Source organism: Coenobita brevimanus, chromosome 100 (assembly GCF_032717465.1).
Source record: "Coenobita brevimanus isolate Jiangsu-jjx chromosome 100, ASM3271746v2, whole genome shotgun sequence".
NCBI classification, from domain to species: domain Eukaryota; kingdom Metazoa; phylum Arthropoda; class Malacostraca; order Decapoda; family Coenobitidae; genus Coenobita; species Coenobita brevimanus.
This window is the reverse complement of record NC_137053.1, coordinates 2,291,743-2,312,735: the sequence shown is the minus strand read 5'-3', so window position 1 is coordinate 2,312,735 and position 20,993 is coordinate 2,291,743. Positions and strand designations below refer to the sequence as shown.

General features: G+C 40.2%; 1 protein-coding gene across 2 annotated transcripts in view; it reads left to right on the top strand.

The window, feature by feature from the left end:
- The window catches only part of LOC145414517 (uncharacterized), a 40,735-nt gene extending 19,742 nt beyond the window's left edge, over window positions 1-20,993 (top strand). For both annotated transcript variants that reach the window (XM_080284039.1, XM_080284040.1), the window contains 7 exons: window positions 1,476-1,647; window positions 6,538-6,684; window positions 7,188-7,307; window positions 9,556-9,636; window positions 12,675-12,821; window positions 13,152-13,317; window positions 18,048-20,993. In XM_080284039.1, coding sequence (XP_080140165.1) covers window positions 1,476-1,647; window positions 6,538-6,684; window positions 7,188-7,307; window positions 9,556-9,636; window positions 12,675-12,821; window positions 13,152-13,317; window positions 18,048-18,172 — 958 coding nt within the window. In that variant the 3' untranslated portion in view covers window positions 18,173-20,993. The remainder of the gene's footprint in view (window positions 1-1,475; window positions 1,648-6,537; window positions 6,685-7,187; window positions 7,308-9,555; window positions 9,637-12,674; window positions 12,822-13,151; window positions 13,318-18,047) is intronic.

Below are 20,993 nucleotides of genomic sequence, written 5' to 3'. Positions count from 1 at the left end.
CAGAAAAAGCATCCTACATTTCTGTAATCTAAGATTTCTAGCTCTATTGCTTTGTGTTATGTCTGTTGTTGCTGTTGTGAACCCATGTTCATCTGATGAGAATTCAGTGGACTGCGAGAAAGCAGCCACTACAGCAGGCACTCCCAGAGATCATTTGATTAGGTTATACTGAAGGGAGGTGAGTGTGTCAAGTGTGAAGGGCTGCATTACAGTGTGGGTTGTTTATGAGTTGTAGTTTATACTGTTACTAAAGCAGGGCTTGGGTGATGAGCACATTGTGGTCTGGCCAGGAGCGCTCATGTCTCTGTGGGAAGGGCTGTTTCTGAGGGATGAATGTCTGGTGGGGGTTTATGAATTATCTCCTGCAACTTCTCTGTACTGTATATACATTCGTTCATTCATCATCTAATCCAGTGTTGCCCCTTGAGGAGCGTAGGAGCCTGGGGCGAGGCAAGTTGGTCCTGACATTTGGGATGAGAGTGACTAGCCTCACTCATCTCTGAGTAGCATTACGTGAGCAATAAACCCCAACCATCCCTTGTATATAAACCTGCACCGGCTCAGTCCGATTGGAGCGCCTTAATTGCCCACTAAACCACCAGGCATTGTAATTTGGTTATATGGTTACCACCCAGGGTAGTAAATGGTTTCCTGGTGTACAGGAAACCATTTGGCTTGTCACTTTGTGTAGAGTCACCCGTAGACAGGAGGAAGAGGAAATGAAGGAAAGAAAGACAGAAGAGGAAAGATGGAAAGAAGGACGGAAGAGGGGAAAGGGCAGGCACCGAAGAGCAGCACTGCGTCGAATGAGTGGATGGTTAGTGCCCTCACCAACTATTGGGTGTATACTGTATTTATTTACTTCTTTGTGACTAATATGAATTGCTGATGGCTAATGTTCTGTCCTTCAGTTGCCATCCATTATCTTTATACCCTGGCACTCCAAAACGACTCATTACATCATTCACCAGGACACTATCGAGTATTTCATGTACATTATACACTCCCATGGAACATGAGGGAATTATTAGTATCTGTTTAGTTTATTTGATTTGTTTTTCTGTCTGTTAGCAAGACTGTGGAAAAACTGTTAGGTGGAATTGCATCAAGAATGAAACAAATGATTGAATTTTGGCTGAAAAGGGTCATACGTCATTGGTCAAGGACAAGGTTAAATCAGACAGTTCTGATTTAGATCAGACTTAATGGAAGAGTTGAGAGCCACAAGTACAGTCACTCTGTGACTATACCCTGCACTTGTGGATGAATGTTTCCTACCTCAGAGCTATGATTAGTGTAGTTTGTTACCAGGTTTATAGGTAAATTTTACTTTCAAGGTAGTACCTCACAGGGTTTGTGATAACCATTCATCTACTACCTAACAGTGCTGTACAGTATCCATGTTAATTAGACTTGAGAATATGGAAGAATATATCATTTTTGCTATTCTAGAACTTATGTGTTTTTTCTCACAGGAGGAAGGAGTATATGAACATATGCAGCAAAGATGTCGTCTTGGGCATCTTACCATTTTTCCATGTCTTTGGTATTGGTATATGTCTTACATCCCTCACCCTCGGAGCCGCCATGGTCATTCTCCCAAGGTTCATCCCAGACATATTCCTCAGTGCCATTCAAGTGAACAAGGCAAGTGCTCATTATTATTATAATTTTCCTAGTAATAAGCCATGCTTTCAGTATTTCATTCTGCAAAGGGAGATTAGAGTAGATTCATGAAAATAAGTTGGACTGCATTTCTTTGGGACACCTTAAAGTTGAGTCGCCTCCTGTATTAGAAGTTACTGTATCTGAAGCAGGCATATTTATTTCAGAAAAATTATTCCCCTCCATATATTAATAATGTTTGCCAGAAAGTAACTACTGAAAATTCCAAAAGTCACCCACCCTCTTTCCTCGCTGTCTGTGTTTCACAGCACCAAAACTAATCATGTTTAGCACCCCTCTGCTGTCATAATTCACATTTGTCAGCCTCTGAAAAAGTTTTTTCCATATGCACCGTATTCAGCTTCCATATGTTAGCACGTCATATTCTTCTACTTGCATCCCTCATATTTTCACAGTGTCTGCATCCTCATTTTTGTATTTTTATACCTCATTAAGTGGTAGGTGGGGGCGCTCACCATCCACTCACTCGATGTAGTGCTTCTCTCGGGTGTCTGCCATTTCCTCTCCTTCATCCTTCTTTTCTTCCATCCTCTTCTGTCTTTCTTTCCTTCTTTCTTTCCTTCTTTCTTTCCTCGTCCTTCTGCCTATGGGTGACTTTATACTCCTTCTTCTGTCTTTCTTTCCTTCATTCTTTCCTCTTCCTTCTGCCTGTGGGTGACTCTACACTGAGCGACAAGCCAAATGGTTTCCTGTACACCAGGAAACCATTTACTACGCTGGGTGGTAACCATATAACAAATTTTTGGCGCCTGGTGGTTTAGTGGGTAATTAAGGCGCTCCAGTCGGATTGAACAGGTGAAGGTTTATATCCAGGGGATGGTTGGGGTTGACTGCTCACGTAATGCCACTCAGGGATGAGTGAGGCTGGTCACTCTCATCTTAAATGTCAGGACCAACTTGCCTAGCCCCAGGTTCCTACGCTCCTCATGGGGCAACATAGGATTGAATGATGGATGGGTGGATGGATTCCAGTACAGCTTCCTCTACTTATAGTAGTTTACATTTATTTTTATTAGATCACTACATTATTTTCTTTTTCTTTCCCAGATTGCTATTTACTTTCTCTTTTCCTTTTTACTAATCTTATTCCTGTTTTTTATTCTCAGTGAACCCCCTCCTTTATTTGAACTCCTTTATTGCATTCACCCTAGCTACTTCTTTCTGTGTTCTTCCATTGCTCTGTCAACCCTGACATCCAGCCAAGCTGCTCATTTCTTACTAGTCACATTACTTTTGCAATATTAGACACAGCTTGAGCAATCCTAACCTAAACACATTGTATGCACTCCACCAGTTTTCCAATCCAGTCATTGGCAATGACTCCTCCAATACGTTATGCTCATATTTAACTGCCATTGCTTTGTTTCGTTGCCACGAAGAACTCCTCTCTCCCTCAGTCCACCCCACACCTCTCAATTTTACTTTGCAGACAGTCATATGACCAGACAAATTTGTCACATTGACCTCACACCTCCTTCATGTCAACATTACTCGCAGGCATCCTTCTCTTTACAAGCAGATCATCACTCAGGCTTCTGTCTGCATTTTCTCCAGTTTCTGTATACTGTACATGTACTTATGATGATGATGATGATGATTGTAACATAAGAAAACCTGATACATTTACACTTCTACAGATGCAGACACTTGAAAAACAAAGATTTGCATTATACTGTAGGCATAAAATTGATGGTGGCTGAGTAGTTAGAGAATTGGTCTGCTGTCTAAATGGACACAAGTTTGATGCTCAGCTAGTGCAGGGAATGCAAGCTTGATCACCAGCTGGGACAGGGAACAGTTTAAGAACTTTAATTTCTTTAAAACAGACTGAACTACCACAAGACATATACTGGCATGCCTTAAAAATACCCCCACTATAGTCTCACCAATCTAAAACCAAGGTTTGGGTGGGGTCTGGCGCTGGGTGCAGCCATGCCATACTTCCTAAACGAGCGATGAGTAGATTCTGTTATATATGTAATAGGCATCACAGATAGGTACACACATACTAATACAATATAAACGTAAGTATTCTAGCATATCAAAGGAAGGTAAACTTGTAATGCATATGGCTCTTGTACATCAATAAAGAAACGTGGCATACATATTTTACAGTGGTGCTGAAAAAAATGTAGTTACTTTTACCGACTTTCACGGTAGTTCTAAGTTGGGTAAGTAATGTAACAATTACGTTTATAATATAATTTGAAAGAATCAGTAGAACATAACGCTATTTTCTTAATAGAAATAAATGAGCTAAAACACTCACGAGCGGCAACATCCAGGCCCATACTGGGAGTTAATCCATTGGAGGGAGATTTAAGCTTCTGTCACGTGCTTCCACTGTTCACTTTGTTATATATATAACTTAAATTATATTTATAACTTAAATTAGTTTGTCTTTACACACACAAAAAAAAAACACACACACACACACACACACACACACACACACACACACACACAAGTGGGTGAAGTCATGTCAGGCCAGGTGGCGAGGTGTGAGCGGACGAACTCTAACGGTGTCAGGTCAGCCACTACCCAATCAGAGTATAGGAAACAAGGCAACGCTGTACGCCGGGAAATCCCCGGCTGGACTCTACCCAAACCTTGGTTTTAGATTGGTGAGACTATAATACCAACACCAGTCTAGAATGAGATGGCCCAAACATGTACTGTATTCAGTATGGACAGTGGGTGTTGGCCCTTAAGTGGTGACATGTTAATATTGTGTAGGATGTGGGAGGACTGCTGAGCCGAGGGGAATAGGTTTTTAAGCTTTTGTCCAGAGTCACACTTAGAAAAGAAAAAAGTAGAAATAATAATCCATCCATCATGTAATCCTACATGGCCCCATGAGGAGCGTAGGAGCCCGGGGCTAGGAAAGTTGGTCCTGGCATTTAAGATGAGAGTGACCAGCCTCACTCATCCCTGGAAATAATAATCATATAAAATATAATTTACAATGAAATTTGGCACATGGAGTGGTCCAGGGGTCTTGCAAATCCCAGAAAATGGCATGATGAGTGGCACCTTCATCATAGCAATCATGGGCCTGAAGTTAGTCCCAGAATGATCGAGGGATGTTACAGCAGCAGAGATGAAAATAGAATAAGAAAATAAAAATGTCAATTCCAGAACAACAGTAAAAGTAAAATGGAGCTGGAAAATGCACACAGATCTCCCTTGTTATTGACAGGGATTACTTTTCAAAGATACCGTTCATATGTAAAACCTGTCAATACTGATTTTCTGATGGATGCCGTTATATATTCATTACCACATATAATACTTATGCAACCACTCATATGTTATGGTATCGTGATTGTAATTATTAAAAATGCATTTCCTTTATGCATATCATACCACCGTAGGCCTGTCTTACTGGCTTCAAATACTTGTTCATTTACATGCACTAAGAATGTTATTATATATTAAAAGTGAAAGTGAGATTTGTAGATGGAAATGGGTAGAGCCAAAAGCAGGCAACTAGCTATTTATGCAACACAAAAGAGATTGGCTGGCACTGTGTGCATGCAGATTTACATTCTGTAAGCATTTTATTATTTTCCACGGAAGGAGCTACAGACACTAAGAATAATTGGTTATATATTTAAAGTGAGAGCAACATGTATAGATGGAAATGAAAAGAGCTGAAAGTAGGCAACTAGTTTCCATGTCACATTGGAGAGAAGTTGGTGTTGCCTCCTTGCTTATATATGTAAATCTTTTATTATTTTTCACGGAAGGAGTTACAGACACTAAGAATATGTTGTTCATTAAAAGTAAAAGGGAGAAGCATAGATGGAAATGAGGAGAGCTGAAAACAGGTGACTACAGTAGCAGATTGATAGGAAGACATTGTCAGTAACCCCTAGCAGAAAGAATGGAACAATTTTTTTGTGTTTTTTCTGCCATAGAAACTCTTAATAAATAATTCCTGGCAGAAAAAGTCCATCTGTAGTTAAAAACCGTTAAAAAAAAAATCTCATTGACAATGAAGGATACTGTACAGTACTTGTATGTGGTACAAAGTGCGCATCACAGAAGACTGAGACTTTTTACAACCTGGCTGTAGAAACAACATCCATGCATAGTGGGAAGCTCAAAGTGCAAAATGTCGTCTTAAAGGAAGATTTTAGTGCATGTTACAGCCTTCTTGGAGTTCTGTATGCTTATTATCTCAACCACTGTAGCTCTGAGATGGTTTACTCAGCCACACATAGTGCCTGTGACTTTAAGGCACAGTGCTCATCATATTCAGATGCCTCTTTGGAATAAAGGTGTGTTAAAATGTGGGCCTTTGCTTTTGTTCCTCTGCCCTTGGCTTTTGCTTCACATTCCTTTTGAGGCATACTCTAAATATACTGAAATCAAGTTTCATAAGCCCGTTTTTGTGACTGAAGCTTGAAATGTTACCATATACTGTATGTTCCCCATATATGTTCCTTTACATTAAGGTGGTGCTGGAGAAGGATGCCTTCATGTAGTGGCACTATTATAACCAGGCTATTCTTCACTCATCTCCCACCCCATCCCACAAAATGAGGATGGTGTACGACAGGAGAGGGAGTGCTTCTTCCTGCAGACCATTGGGTTTACATTCTGATGAACCCGGGGCTGCAACTGCAACTGCTACTACTGTACTAATAATAACTATTAATGTTTTACAATACAGTAGTATCAATCTTTGAGCATGAAGAAATGTAAATATATATAATAATAATTATTTGACTTCACATGCTTCAAAAACATTACCCTGTACAGTATTTTGGAGATGTGTGTAGATTACCAGTAATTAGTTTAGTCTCATATACTGATACAGGGTTTTGCTCTGGTTATTTTTTGCAGGTGACTGTAGCGCCCTTGGTTCCTCCCTTGGCTATCTTTCTGGCTAAGCATGACCTTGTGAAGAAATTTGATTTGAGTTCCGTAACTAGTGTGGTGTGTGGGGCTGCACCATTGAGTGGAGAAGTGCAACAGTTACTCTCATCCAGGGTAGGGCAGTTGACGCAATAACTTTATTTTTTCTAACTTTATGCTCCATTGAGTGGAGAAGTGCAACAGTTACTCTCATCCAGGGTAGAGCAGTTGATGCAATAACTTTATTTTTTCTAACTTTAGAAGTAAGTGAAACTACAGTATATATGTGATTAAAGTACAGGCTGTAGTATTCTTTCCAGTTGTGGAGACTTGTACTAGGTGGAGAGCATGACTGTTAACTCTTAATACAATACCAGTTTTCTTTGCATCTCATGATTTTAACCCTCTTACAACACAGGGTTTCTTGTGAAAAGTAAAATAATTTGACATTAACCAGAGTTCTGTACTGTAAGGATCAGCCATCATTTACAGTAGGAGTTAAATAACAGGGTATGCTGGAGACCCCTACATGTTGTTTATTGATTTATCACCTGTTTTTTGTACACAGTATATAGATAATACCACATCAAGACCTCCTTTGTACCTTCTTTCACTAGTAATACACTTCCCTTGTACAGTTGTCAGGTGTGACGGTGAGACAGGGATTTGGTATGACTGAGACAACCCTGGCCTGCTTTTCCAGTGAGACGCACGACTTGGGAGCAGTGGGACGTGTAACTGCACACTGTGAGGCTAAGGTTTGTACAAAATCATAGATCACTTTTTATGAAAAGTGAAGAAAAATATGTCCACCACTTATTTTATAATAACATACTCAGATTTGTGGTCAGCTGATCTTAAGCTGTATTGTTTAATGCATATACAGTGAACTTTCAATTATACTTTGCAATTTAGCCAAGCCCTAACCCGGATAACGTGAAACACCGGATATTGCATATCAGGCTCAACATTCGGCTTTGAGCCGGATATTGTGATTCCATCCTTCTCAACCCTGTATCCTAAAAACTTGACCATGAATAAAAGATGAAAACTAAGCATATAAAAACAATTCAGTAATGATATGGTACAGTAATGAAGTACACTACATAGTGTGCTATTGTATGTACTCAAGTGTTCACACGAAGGGGGTTCACACTTGAAAACAGTACAGTACACAGTACAGCACAGTGGTAGTTTAACAATCACAATAGAGCACTAGGACATGAGCACTGACAGGCCATTAGCTTTGTAATACAATACAGTACAGTAGCTTGAACATAGGATGCCACAGAGTTACTCGAAGCACCAGGGTTTTGCAACCGCATGGTCAAAAGAGGAGGAGCACACAGGCAGGTCATGACTCTGTGACATCCATGGGTGAGAATAATTGCACAGCAGTATTCTTGGCACACCGGATAAGGCATGCCCACAACAGACTCTGATTGGCTGACGCGTGGCGGTCATTTTCATTGGCTTCCGAGTTTCAGAATTTCCCCCGGCACCAATTAGCTACCACTTGTGAGTTGGTTGAGACCCCTCAGCACCGGATATTGCATTGGACCACTGGTTGAGTCCAGTTTCAGCACCGGATGTTGCATAAAATCACCGGATATTGCTTTAACACAGCCAATATAGCTGCGCCAGATATTGCATTGGGCCGGATATTGCACCAGCCAATATTTGAGAGTTCACTGTGCTTGTTAATTTATTGTTCCCTTCATGCTGAAAGTCTGTCCTAGTGAGATAAATAAATTATCTGGTGAGACCCAGAAAAAAGTTGAAAACATGCCTCCAACCTAAAGAGAATGGTTCTACAGATACAAAACCATTAATACAGGAAGTTCTGATTTTGGGAGATCAGTTTTCCAGATATTGAAATATATTGCTTGTCCCCATAATTTATATTGAAACTGCAAAATTAGTGAAAGGGACATCCATCCCCAAGTTGTATATACTCATGCATCATCACTGAGTCAGTGCTTCTCGGTTATGCAACCACCAGGTTTAATATTTCATCATTGTTCTTTTCATCATCATCATCATCATCAGCGTTATTCATCATGTTAATATGCTTCAAGAATGAAGGCTTCTGTCATACTCATCTTGTCTGACCTGTTGGCTGTTACCCCTGTTCATCTTAACCCAGCAAATCTGCATGTTTCTTCTCAGTTTTCCACTGAGTTCCTCTTCCTCTCATTCCATCTTAGGTTTGCTGCTTTGTTACCTCTTCTACAAAAGATATGCCTTATCCTTTGCTGCATCTGTTTTTAGATTGTTGTAATTAATTATCTTCTGCTGTTGTCTTCCCATGTCCATGAATCTGTTTATCTCTCAGTGTGATAATTACTGTAATCCATTTCATTCATTGCTTGAGCACTCATAAGTTTTTTTTAGGAATTTCATTAAGCCCATGTTTCACATTATAAGTTACAGCAGGAAGGGCACATGGTTTTGTTTACCAAAAGCTCTCCATTCCTTTTCAGTTCTGTGCTTTACTTTGTTGTCATGAACTGATCCTGTCTAAGATGCCAGTTCTAAGCATACATGCCTCTTAAGGGCATAGCATACTGTATAGAGGTAAAGGAGACATAAGACAGTGACATTAAGGACCCTTAAATTACTTTATTTTTAATGGGAAAACTCACATGATTGATCCAATTTGCATATTAAAAACCCTCTTAAGGCTCCAGCTAGTCTACGGATATGCTTCATAATGCCGTAGACTACAGTATGGAAGTAAAGAAGACATAAGACTGTGACATTAAATAGGTTTATGAGAATGAAAAAGTGGGAAAACTAACCGCACGAACAACTTAACGATCAGGGACCTCTCTCTCCCAGGCACCCCTGTGCAAGTGGCATACTTTTTTTGTGCAGGAGAAATCCTTGGTAGAGCTTTTTTCAACCGTGCAAGAAGATTCTCTGCCAGGTGATCATATGTATCTAGAAGGTCTACTGTACAGTGTGTGTGTAATATTATTGATTATGCATTTTTATTCTTTTTAGATTATTGATATGGAGACTGGAGACTCCCTGGGACCAGATAAGGATGGAGAACTGTGTGTCAGAGGTCCAGTGATAACCAAGGTAAATGGCACTCTCACAACATGTTTCTAGGAAAGTTTTCATTGAATACAAAAAGGATGGGTGCTATACAGTACCATGACAGTTTGACAGCTATGTTTTCAATGTATTTACCAGATTCACCCTTTTTCTATCCTGAAACCACTGTAAGAAAAGAGTCAGATCTCTTGAAGTCTGCACTCCCTGAATAATGGAGAACTTAATAAAACTCGGCAGTGGGTGGTACAAGACAGTTTATATTAAACCAAAGATTTAATGAACCCTTTCTATATTGACCTGATATTGGGGAACACAGGTAGTTAAATCCAAAAGCTTGTTAAGTTTGATGTTTAATGGCCATCTTAATATAAACTGCCACACATAGGGAACTTTTTTTCAGGATATGAGAAGATTGCGTCATTAACTCAAAGCTTGTTGAAGCCAAAATTTTGTAAACTGATTTTTTCAAAATGGTTTATTGTGTAATGAATAGTCCTGGTGATATCGCTCACCATTCTCATTCGATCACTGATATGAACCACTTAGACATCCACCTACAGTACTCTTACACATACTTCACTACCATCATAAAAACTTTTTGTAGAATTCAGCAGCTTTCCATCCACACCATACATATGTAAAAATTTACTTAGTCCTTCCTGTTCACCTTGTCATATGAAATCAAATCATATTAGAATTTGCCATGCTTCCCTTTAAGAAATCCCGATATTGAAGTTGACCGTCATACAACTGCTGTTTTGTGTGAACTGGGAACTAAACTATGCGTTAAAACGAGCATTCAGTAGTACTCTCCTACAGCTGTTGGAAACTGCTGGGAAAATAAAAGAAATCTAAAATGTGTAATATGTAATCACATTTCACTCATGTTATAGTACCTCCCTGAATTGATGGTAGCCAGCCATCTACTGTACTATGTTTTCACCAGATCCAAAAATGCATTAGTGCTTTAATCCCAGTCACATGTATTCTGCACTGTCTTGCTGTGTGTATGTGATCCACACATCCTGTATCACTCCTAAAACCATCTACTTCATTACTCACTGAACATTCTGATATACAGTACTTCCTACCTGCTGTGTACTGTACAGCATTTTTTGTTTTTCTTTTCATTTACCTCTTCTACAGTTCTCAGCAGACTTATCTGGATAATTTTGGCACCCAGTTTAATCACCTTTACACCTATACACAGATGCAGTCATAACCTTTTTCCAGTCCACTAATACAGCTTAAGGCATCCAAGCTTTTAAGAACAATGTACAATATTTGCAGCAAAACACATTGTGCTCCACTACAGTAAGGCACCAGGTTTTGTGCCTAATTGGGACCGTGAAAAATGCTGCCAAAGTTGAGTCTGCCAAAGCTGGGGCATTGACCTTATGGGAAATCAGCTAATAGGGGCTGGCCCCGTAAGAAAACTTCCTCTAGTGTATTTCCGACTTTAAAGACATCCTAAAGTTACCTGAAATGTTGATATTAACACATTCAATCATAAAGTAACATTAAATTAACAGTAAAACTTTAAAACATCATAAAATACACCTAAATATAGTATGTATTAGCAATACTACTTACACGTGTAACACACACACTCCCTCCGTTCAAACGTAACACTCACCAGAAAGACCAGGATGAAGGGCTTAATGGATTCGATGATAGGGAGTGTCTGAGGCTTTGGGTAGAACTATTGGGTCTCACCACCGCCACCATTTCTGCCACGTCTTTATTATTTAACTCGTCACCATACTTGCATTTTTTTCACCCCTTTGCGGTAGTCACGCATGGCTGACCCATTACTGCCAGCTGTTCCAGGTTCATGCCCTCTTACTCCATTTCCACTATCACCTGGTCCCTCTCCGGTTCCACTTGAAGCACAAGATGACATATTTCCGTCAGTAACTAATCAAGGACACGAGAGTGTAACACTCAACTCGCGGACGCACTGAACATGTGCGGGAAACAGGCCGAAACTGAGTGTTGGTGCTGGCATCGCTGTGGCGAGAATCCAAAACTTGAGCTGCCATACAGCGCACAGGTGCGTTTTTAGTCGCGAATGTGCTGTCATGGGAATAGTTGATGGGTGCCACCAAAGTGTAGTTTTGCCAATCTGGATGCCATGAAATCTGGTGCCTTACTGTACACTTAATTATCTCATATATTATTTATTTCATGGTCTAGCAGGCTTGAGTATGCAGTGTCAACTGAAAGGTTGAGTGTACAAGCCCAGTCAGAAAACATTGATTGACACCAGGATGGGCATATGGGTGCAGAGGACTGCAGTACATATGTCAGTAAAGTCCTTAGAAAAGAGCAGCACATAACCCCCTCAATAATGGGAACATATGGCACTTTAAAAGTATGCTTAGGGCATGTGCAAGTACATGTACATTATACATTCATATATTGTATGTACAGGATAGATGTCATTTATAAAGACACCAACATGCTTGCATGTGTAAACCTTGGTCACCTAATGGTAACCTAAACAGTTATTCTGCAACATATATCTGTGCATCAGGATGAATTAGTTTGTAATATAGCCCTCCATAATACTTAACTGAAAGGTCTGAAATATAGTAAAACTCTCTCTGTCTGTCAGTCATTGTCTGTCTGTCTCTTTTAGACCAGTTGTGGGAATGAGGCGTTAAACACAGAAGTTTTATGTAGGATATCTTTCACAACGTTGAAGAGTAACTAGATACATTGGATAACTGTACATTCCAGTAAGCATGTACTGTATATAGGGAAGAAGGTCTGGCACAACCATAAGTCAAAATAAAGTTGCACTCTAATACAGGGCTGGGCACAGTAATATGGTAGATGATGCAGAAAGACATGTATGCATATCAGTGTACTGTAGATAAGCATTGTTAACTTTGAATTTATTCATCAGACTAAGTGTATGGTAGATGAAAGCCTGGTAAGTTGTAGATATCTGGTGAAGACATATTAGTTCAATGTAGTTAAGGTTTACTCTACTGGTTTATATAACAAATAGTACTGAAATTTTGTAATAAAAGGACTGAAGCCGTACTGTTCTGCAGGGATATTTAAACAACACAGAAGCAACAACTGGTCTGATAGACAGCGCTGGTTGGCTTCACACAGGGGATGTGGGCCATTACAATGAGAAGGGAGTCTTTTACATCATTGACCGCATCAAGGAACTCATAAAGTACAAGGGATTTCAGGTTTGTATGAGTTAACCCCATATTTGTGCAACTGTTCAAAAAGCACAAAGTTTCAACCACTGGAGATGTGAGCATTCTTAAGCCACTTTGAATACAAAAGTACAGTAGATGGAAGTCTGGATATCCTTTGCTGATTCATATCTCAAGGGAAAGGAAAGCTATGCTGCAGATCGCCTCATTCCTTGTGAAAGATGAGGAACGAGTTAAGATAATTAAAAAAGTAGAGATCAGTGTTTGAGATATTAGTTTTAAAATGTATATATACTGTGGATATATCCATGTATGTATATAACAAATGTTTCACCAGTATGATATTTTTTTTCTCCAAAGGTAGCCCCAGCAGAGCTTGAGGGCCTGCTGGTAACACATGAGTCTGTGGGAGATGCAGCTGTTGTTGGGGTGAAAGATGATGAAGCTGGGGAGCTTCCCAAGGCTTACCTTGTACCCAAGCCAGGACACACCATTATACCTGAGGAACTAGTTGAATGGGTGAAAGGTGAGAGATGCCATAGTACATGCAAAGAAAAAGTAAAAGGAGAAATATAGTATACTAATAGGTTAAGGCAGGTTTTAGGCTTTTGTGGGTGAAATTATATCCACATACTATGTTTACTGGGCATGTTTAATGATAGGTGGTGGCGATGATCAGCCACTCACTTGATGTAGTACTGCCTTCTTCTTCCTTCACCTTCATCATTCTTTCTCTGTGTTTGCCCTCCTTTTTTTATTATTTTCCCCGTCTTTCGTGGCACTTTTTATTATTGGTTTTTCCACTTTGGGTAGCAATACACTGAGTGGCAAACATAAGGGTTTCTTTTAACCCAGATAATCATTTACAGCACTGGGTGGTGAACATATACTTAACCAACTAACAGGGTGATGTGGAGCCTACTATGGTACCCCTGTTAAGTGGGTGGAGCCACAAATGTGACATCTGTCGGGGAACCATGCCTCTACGCTCATCCCCATGCTTTACTATGGCAAGGTGTTATCTACCACAAGAGATTGCAGTTAATGGGGATGCATGACTAGACAGACCAACACTCAACAATAATAATTGAACGTTTTTATGTTTAGAGACCATTAAATGTGGTAGCATATGTAGGCCATACCTTTTGATGGCAACTCTGCATATGTTACAGTATTGATACATTACCCTACTCCAGCACCTATTCCAGAGGTCTTCTGTTATGACTTCATCCCACATCTTCCCCAGTCTGCCTCTATGAATTCTTCCCTTCACATTCATACCTGTGACTCATCACATCTAGTAACCTTCCCCATTCCTCTCAACCTATCCAAATCATTTTAACCAGCTGGTGTACATCACTTCTCGAATGTCTGCTCAGTTCAAATATCAAATAAATACACCCTGCTTCTTCTTAAAGAGCCCTCATATTTAGTTTGATTATGGTACAGTGGCTTTCTATGGACTGGATGCTAAACCATGTGTGCCAAAGCTAGCTAATTACAGTACTTCCCAACAGTTGTGGAAACTGTTGGTAGAAAAGAAGTCTTCAGATGTGTATTAAAATCTGTAATAGTGCATGTCTCAACTTGAACTTTGACTCTGATTATATGTGACTGAGTTTCCTGTGTATAGTAGTGATGATTGTGTGGCTAGTTACCAACTTCTAGCCACATTTCATTTTTATTATAGTACAGAACCTCCCAGGGTCAGTGCCAGCCATCTAGTACCTCAGTTAAAGTTATGCAAAATTTATCCATCATTCTTAAGAAAACCAGAAAAACAAGAAACCAGACCTAAGGTATGGAGCATGCTTGAACAAGCACAGTTGTATTTTTGTCTTTTTTGGCTACATTCAGTTTTTCTTCTTTGGAAAATGACTGGTAGCACTCAAAGACAATTTTCATGACAGTTTTGAAAAGGTACATGTTATGATTGGCCTGATATATAGGAATATATGTGGGCTTTAGGATAAAGGTCAGTTGTTGTGAGCCCTTGTATCGTAGCACCTTATAGCTGTAGCGATAGAGCGCTACATTATGACAAGACTTGTAAATAAAGAGTTTTTTGCTCTGTTCTTGCCTAGCAGAAATGTTTGTGGCACCAAGTGCTAATGCATGCAAGCATGTTGGAGCCTTAAGAAAATACAATTTTTTGTCTATATTTGGCTCTGGTAGAAAAAATGTGGTACTACTGTAATGCATTTTTCTTGACGATTTCATAATGATACGACATGTCTGAATTTGTTCAGTATCTGAGAAGAAAAGGTTTTGGTGTTTTTCAAGCAAGAAAATTCTGCAAGCCATATGAGGCAAGAATTTTACATCGCAAATTCTGTCAGAAGTATAACACTCTCACATGCTTTGCTCACTGGACTCAAATTGAATTTAAACAAGTGGTGCTAGGCACAACAAACCCCGCCCAACAGCAGTTGTTTTATTGCTGTTAAATACTGATTCGTTTATTCCATTTAGTGTCAGTGCCCAGTTAATGTCTAAGGTAATGGCGTAGATGTTTTCAAGTTATCTATCTATCTATCTATTGCCAGATGCCATAATCCCTTAAGGGGTGGCCATTTGACCTTGAGTTATTTGTTTTACGGGGAGGGGCACTAACCCTCCACCAACCCACTTGCTGACACGTAGGGAGCACGTATGATTTGGTTATATGGTTACCACCCAGCGTTGTAAATGGTTTCTTGGCTTACAGGAAACCATTTGGCTTGTCAATCATTATAATGCCACCTATAAAGGAAAGAAAAACAATAAGAAGTGACAGGAAAGATGGGAGAAATAGGAAGAGAGGAGGACAGGCACAGAAAAAGAATGATAAAGGCTAATGAAGAAGTAGGCAGCACTACATCAAGTGAGTGGATACCTCTGATAATCCATGATCTTGCATTTGACCTTTCATGGTCATTCAAGGTCACAGGTCATGCTGCCAAATGAAAGCCCATATGAGACTTCCTATATCTTGGTAATAGAAAATATCTCTAGCTTCAACGAGTTTCAAGTTATAAGCCCCTGAATATCTATGACCTTGAGTTTGACCTTTCAAGGTCATTTACAGGCAAAGGTGAAGGTACCAATTAAAAACCATATGGGATTTCCAATATGTCTATCTTCAACCAGTTTCGAGTTACAGCCCCTTGAATATCCATGACCTTGAGTGTGACCTTTCAAGGTCATTCAGAGTCAAAAGTCTTGGTGCCAAATGGAAGCCCATGTTATGAGTTCCCGTATGTTCCAGTAGTAAATATCTCTATCTTCAACTTTTTCAAATTATAGCCCTCTTATGTGGTAGGTGGGGGAGCTCACCATCCACTCGCTCGATGTAGTGCTGCTCTCGGGTGTCTACCCATTCCTCTCCTCCATCCTTCCCTCCTTCCATCCTCTTCTGTCTTTCTTTCCTTCATTCTTTCCTCTTCCTTCTGCCTGTGGGTGACTCTACACTGAGGGACAAGCCAAATGGTTTCCTGTACACGAGGAAATCATTTACTACGCTGGGTGGTAACCATACAACCAAATTTTGGCGCCTGGTGGTTTAGTGGGTAATTACGGCACTCCATTCGGATTGGGCCAGTGAAGGTTTATATTCAAGGTGTGTTTGGGGTTTATTGCTCACATAATGCCACTCAGGGATGAGTGAGGCTGGTCACTGTCATCTTAAATATCAGGACCAACTTGCCTAGCCCTGGGCTCTTATGCTCCTTATGGGGCAACGTAGGATTGGATGATGGATGGATGAAATTCCGTGACCTTGATTTTGACCTTTCAGGGTCACTTGATGCTCATTTTCGTTGGGGACCAGTGCCAACATATCGTGAAAGTTTCATGTAGTTTCATTATGCCGTTCTTCCGTTATGTTGCTAACAAACAAAGAAACTCGACCAAAAACAATACCTCGTCGGACTACATCCGGGTGAGGTAATTGTGCACTGATTGTAATATACAGTATTTGAACAGCAAGGTTGCACTGTTTTAGGATACCGGTACCTGATTTTTTTTTTTTTTTCCAAGTAGAGAATGAAATACTTTCTTCACAGTTAACACCGTCATTTTTCAGTTATTTGAATCGTAGTTCCACTCACTCGATGTAGTATTGCTTTCGGGTGTCTGCCTTATCCTCTCCTCCATCTCTCTTTCCTTCCATCCTCTTCTGTCTTTCTTTCCTGCATTCTTTCCTCGTCCTTGTGCCCAAAGGTGACTTTACACTCCCTCTTCAGTCTTTCTTTCCTTCATTCTTTTCTATTCTATCTGCTTGTGGGTGACTCTGCACTGAGTGACAAGCCAAATGGTTTCCAGTACATCAGAAAACCATGTACTACACTGGGTGGTAACCATGTAACCAAATTTTGGCACCTGGTGGGTTAGTGGATAATTATGGCTCCCCAGTCGGATTGAGCCGGTGAAGGCTTTGTATCCAAGAGGTGGCTGGGACTTATTGCTCACATAATGCCACTCAGAGATGAGTCAGGCTGGTCACTCTCATCTTAAATGTCAGGACCAACTTGCCTAGCCCCGGGCCTCTACACTTCCCATGGGGCAACGTAAGATTGGATGATGAATGAATGAATTGTAGTTAAAGTAGCCAATTGTAGTTTAGTAAACTCTCTGTTGCTGAGTGGACCAGTCTCCATCATACATATACAGTAGTTGGCATAGATACCTGTAGTGTAGTATTTTAATCAGCAGAGGAAAGTCCTACTAGCCTAGGCAAAGGATATGGAACTTTCTCACTGACTGCCATTATGGACAGTGAACACACTTCAAGAATTCATTATTGCTTTTACAGAGGATTTCATGCAGCAGAAATTCTTAGCTGGTAAACCGTCAAGAGCTGCCCTTATTATTGTCCGTCTGAGTATTTGACATACTATAGACTATAATTCTAATTTCTGCTAAATAATTTTATTCAGCAAAAGGTAGCCCATAGTCAGTGAAGGATTAAGAATGATACCTAATCCAGTCAGTGCCCCTCCAAACAACAGATGCCATAATAGGGGTTCAAATCTGACCTGTGAACATCAGTTAGATTTTTCTCTCTCCTTGAGTGATTAAGTGACAAGGGAACCTTATCTTGATTCAGGTAATGAAAGGCTTTAAAGCCTGCCTTTATTTCATAGATGCTCTTTGCAAAGTATATGCATAGTATACATGTGTCCAATTCATTAATTTGGTTTCTTTATTCAGTTCATATTAACTTGTAATTTTTCTCAGTAATTCTTGATTCACCTTATTTCTCTAATTGCTCCACAGAAAGGGTAGCGCCACACAAACGATTGAGAGCTGGTGTCGAGATTATTGATGCTGTTCCACGCTCTCCTGCTGGAAAAATTCTCCGACGAAAGTTGAGAGAACAAGCCAACATGGTGCCTGTATAGAGTACTCTCAGTAAAATCAGGAATTTTCACTTCTCTTAATTAGAAACAGATTTCAGGAGCTTCATGTGGTGATTATGACTGTGAAAGTAAGAGAGATATCAGAAGTCCTAGTGAGTTATGAACAGGGTGGCTTTAGGAGTGGCAGAGGATATGTGGGTCAAATATTTGCAGCGAGACAGATAGTGGAGGAGGCTTGTGAGAAGGACTGTAAGGTGTTTATGGCATTTATGGATCGGGAAAAAACATACAACAAAGTAGGTAGAGAAGGACTGTGGAAGGTTTTGCGCATGTACGGTGTACATGGTAAGCTGCTAGATGCTGTTAAGAGTTTTTATGATGGTAGTGAGGCACGTGTAAGAGTAAATGGGCATCTGAGTGAATGGTTCACGATCATTGTGGGCTGCAACAAGATTGTGTGATGTCCCCATGGTTGTTGAGTATATATATGGATGGAGTGATGAGAGAAGTGAAAACATGAATATTGGAGAGGGATGGCATAGATAATGAATGGTGATGGATGGAATATCTCAAATTTGTCATATGCTGATGTTGCAGTGCAACTTGCAAATACTGGACAAGAGCTTGGTAAACTAGTTCTGAGTTTTTTAGATGTCTGTGAGCATCGTGACTTGTTAGTAACCGTAGAAAAGAGTAAAGTGATGGTTATTGAGAAGGTGACTCCCAGTGTGATGTTACAGTGAATGGAGTGAGACAGGAATTGGTGAAAGAGTTCAGATACCTGGGTACAGTGATAGAAAAGAGAGGAAACTGTGCAAAAGAAGTGGAAAGTAGAGTGACACAGGGAAGGTGCTATGAAGGCCTTGATAAAGAAACAGTGGCTTGAGTGTTGCAGTTGTGTGAGGCTTACATGGAGTGTTAGTGCCAACTTTAACATTCAAATGTGAGACTATGGTGTGATATGAAAATGAAAAGTCGATAGTAAGAGCAGTGGAGATGGGACTGCTGAGGAATGTATGTGGAGTACAGAGGGGGGACAGGATACGGAATAATGTGAAAGATGCGAAGTGAGGAAGTCGGTGGACCCCAGAATCGAAGAGAGTGCACTGAGATAGTTTGGTCATGTGGAGAGTGGATGACAACAGAGTGGTGCAAAAGGTATAACTGAGCGAATTTGAAGGAGGGAGGAGGCGAGGTATGCCAAGAGGAAGGTGGAGGGATATGGTGGATGAGTGTGTGAGGAAGAGAGGTATGAGACTAAGGGACTGACAAGAGATTGAGCTGACTGGATGAATTTTGTGCAGAGAAGTGCATAATCAGGGATTTGGCACTCTTTTTAACATGCCAGTGATTGAATTGGCTCCATCAGATAGGTATATGTGAAGCAACAGAACGTGGTGAAAGTTGGGGGGCCCATCTGATGGAGCCAGGATATCTAGGGCTTGAATGATGAGTAAATGGAAGTGTGGCCCATTGAATTGGCCAAACTTTGGCTGTATGGACGTTACTACTCCTCACGGTGCCCTAGGTTGGGAAAGGTGGTCCAGATGATGATGATGATGATGATGGTGATGATGACTGATTTAGCATTGTCATTGACCATAACCCATGGAGCACAAGCCAGTTGTTTTTATGAGGGTGTTCAAATCACAGCTTAGGCTGTGCCAAACAGACCAATACTTCAAAGTTGCATATTGGGGATGCTCTTAGATGGGTAAGTGTACACAGCATGCTATCTCTAAATAATTCTTTATAAGCTGAGGAAAGACTACTTAAACTGGAAGGGATAGATCTAGCCCTCATCAGCCCCTTCAGTTTGATAGATCCTGCCTAAGCTGAAAAGAATACTCCAGAGTTAGCAAAAATAAAATGCTTATTACTGTACATAATTTGGCTGCAGGTAACCGAACTATTTTAATCATGAAAATGCTAGTCTTCAAAGGTAAATACCTGCAATTGACCTTCATGAGAAGGACTGTGAAGTCTTTTTTAAACTTTTTTTTTTTCTCCTGTGCTGTCTTCATCACCGTAGAATAGATGGTCATGACGTTTGCACTGTTGTCACATTACACACACAAGTACAGTTGGAAAGATATTCATTTTAGTGCAACGACACTCCCCAGAAGTGGTTTACAGTTCTTTATGTGGAAGAGATGCTGAGGGAGGTAATAATGTCTATGGTTATACCATGGCTGGTAGGGTCATCACATTTTTAAGAACATGTTAATAGCCTGGAAAAGGTACAGAGAATGGCCACAAGGATAATATCAAGCTTGAGAAAACTGTCTTATGAATGGAGGTAGAAGCCAGAGTTTTCAACCCTACAGCATATGAGAAAAGAAAGAAGGGAGAATTGATCTTGCTGTGTAAAGGAGTGACAGACTGGAGAAATGGATAAAGATCTATTTGTGAAAGATGATGGAGGGGGAAGAGAACAAGTGTTTAAACAGAGGAAGAGTATAGCAGATATCTCAATAATGTGAAAAAGTTTGTTTTCCCTATTAGAAGTACAGTATAGATAATTGGGACAGGGTGAAAGGGAGGTGATGTGATTATAGAGCATCCATGTGTATAAACTAAATTGGTTAAAAGTTGATATGGAAACAAGACAGTGTGAACCCGGCTTAAAGCCTGTACACAACAACTAGGTAAATGCACTTACTTGATCCATTCCTAAGTTTTCCACTGGGTCCTCATGCTCTCCTAGGGGATTGGCACCCCCTTGTTGCAATATTAAATATCTGTCTATGACCTACTTTTGCATTTTGTCTAATACAGTTGTCTTGATGCATTGCTGTTGTAGCAGTGTCTTTATGTAAATAAAAACTCATAGGTATTGAGCAGACTTCAGTTACTGGATCAG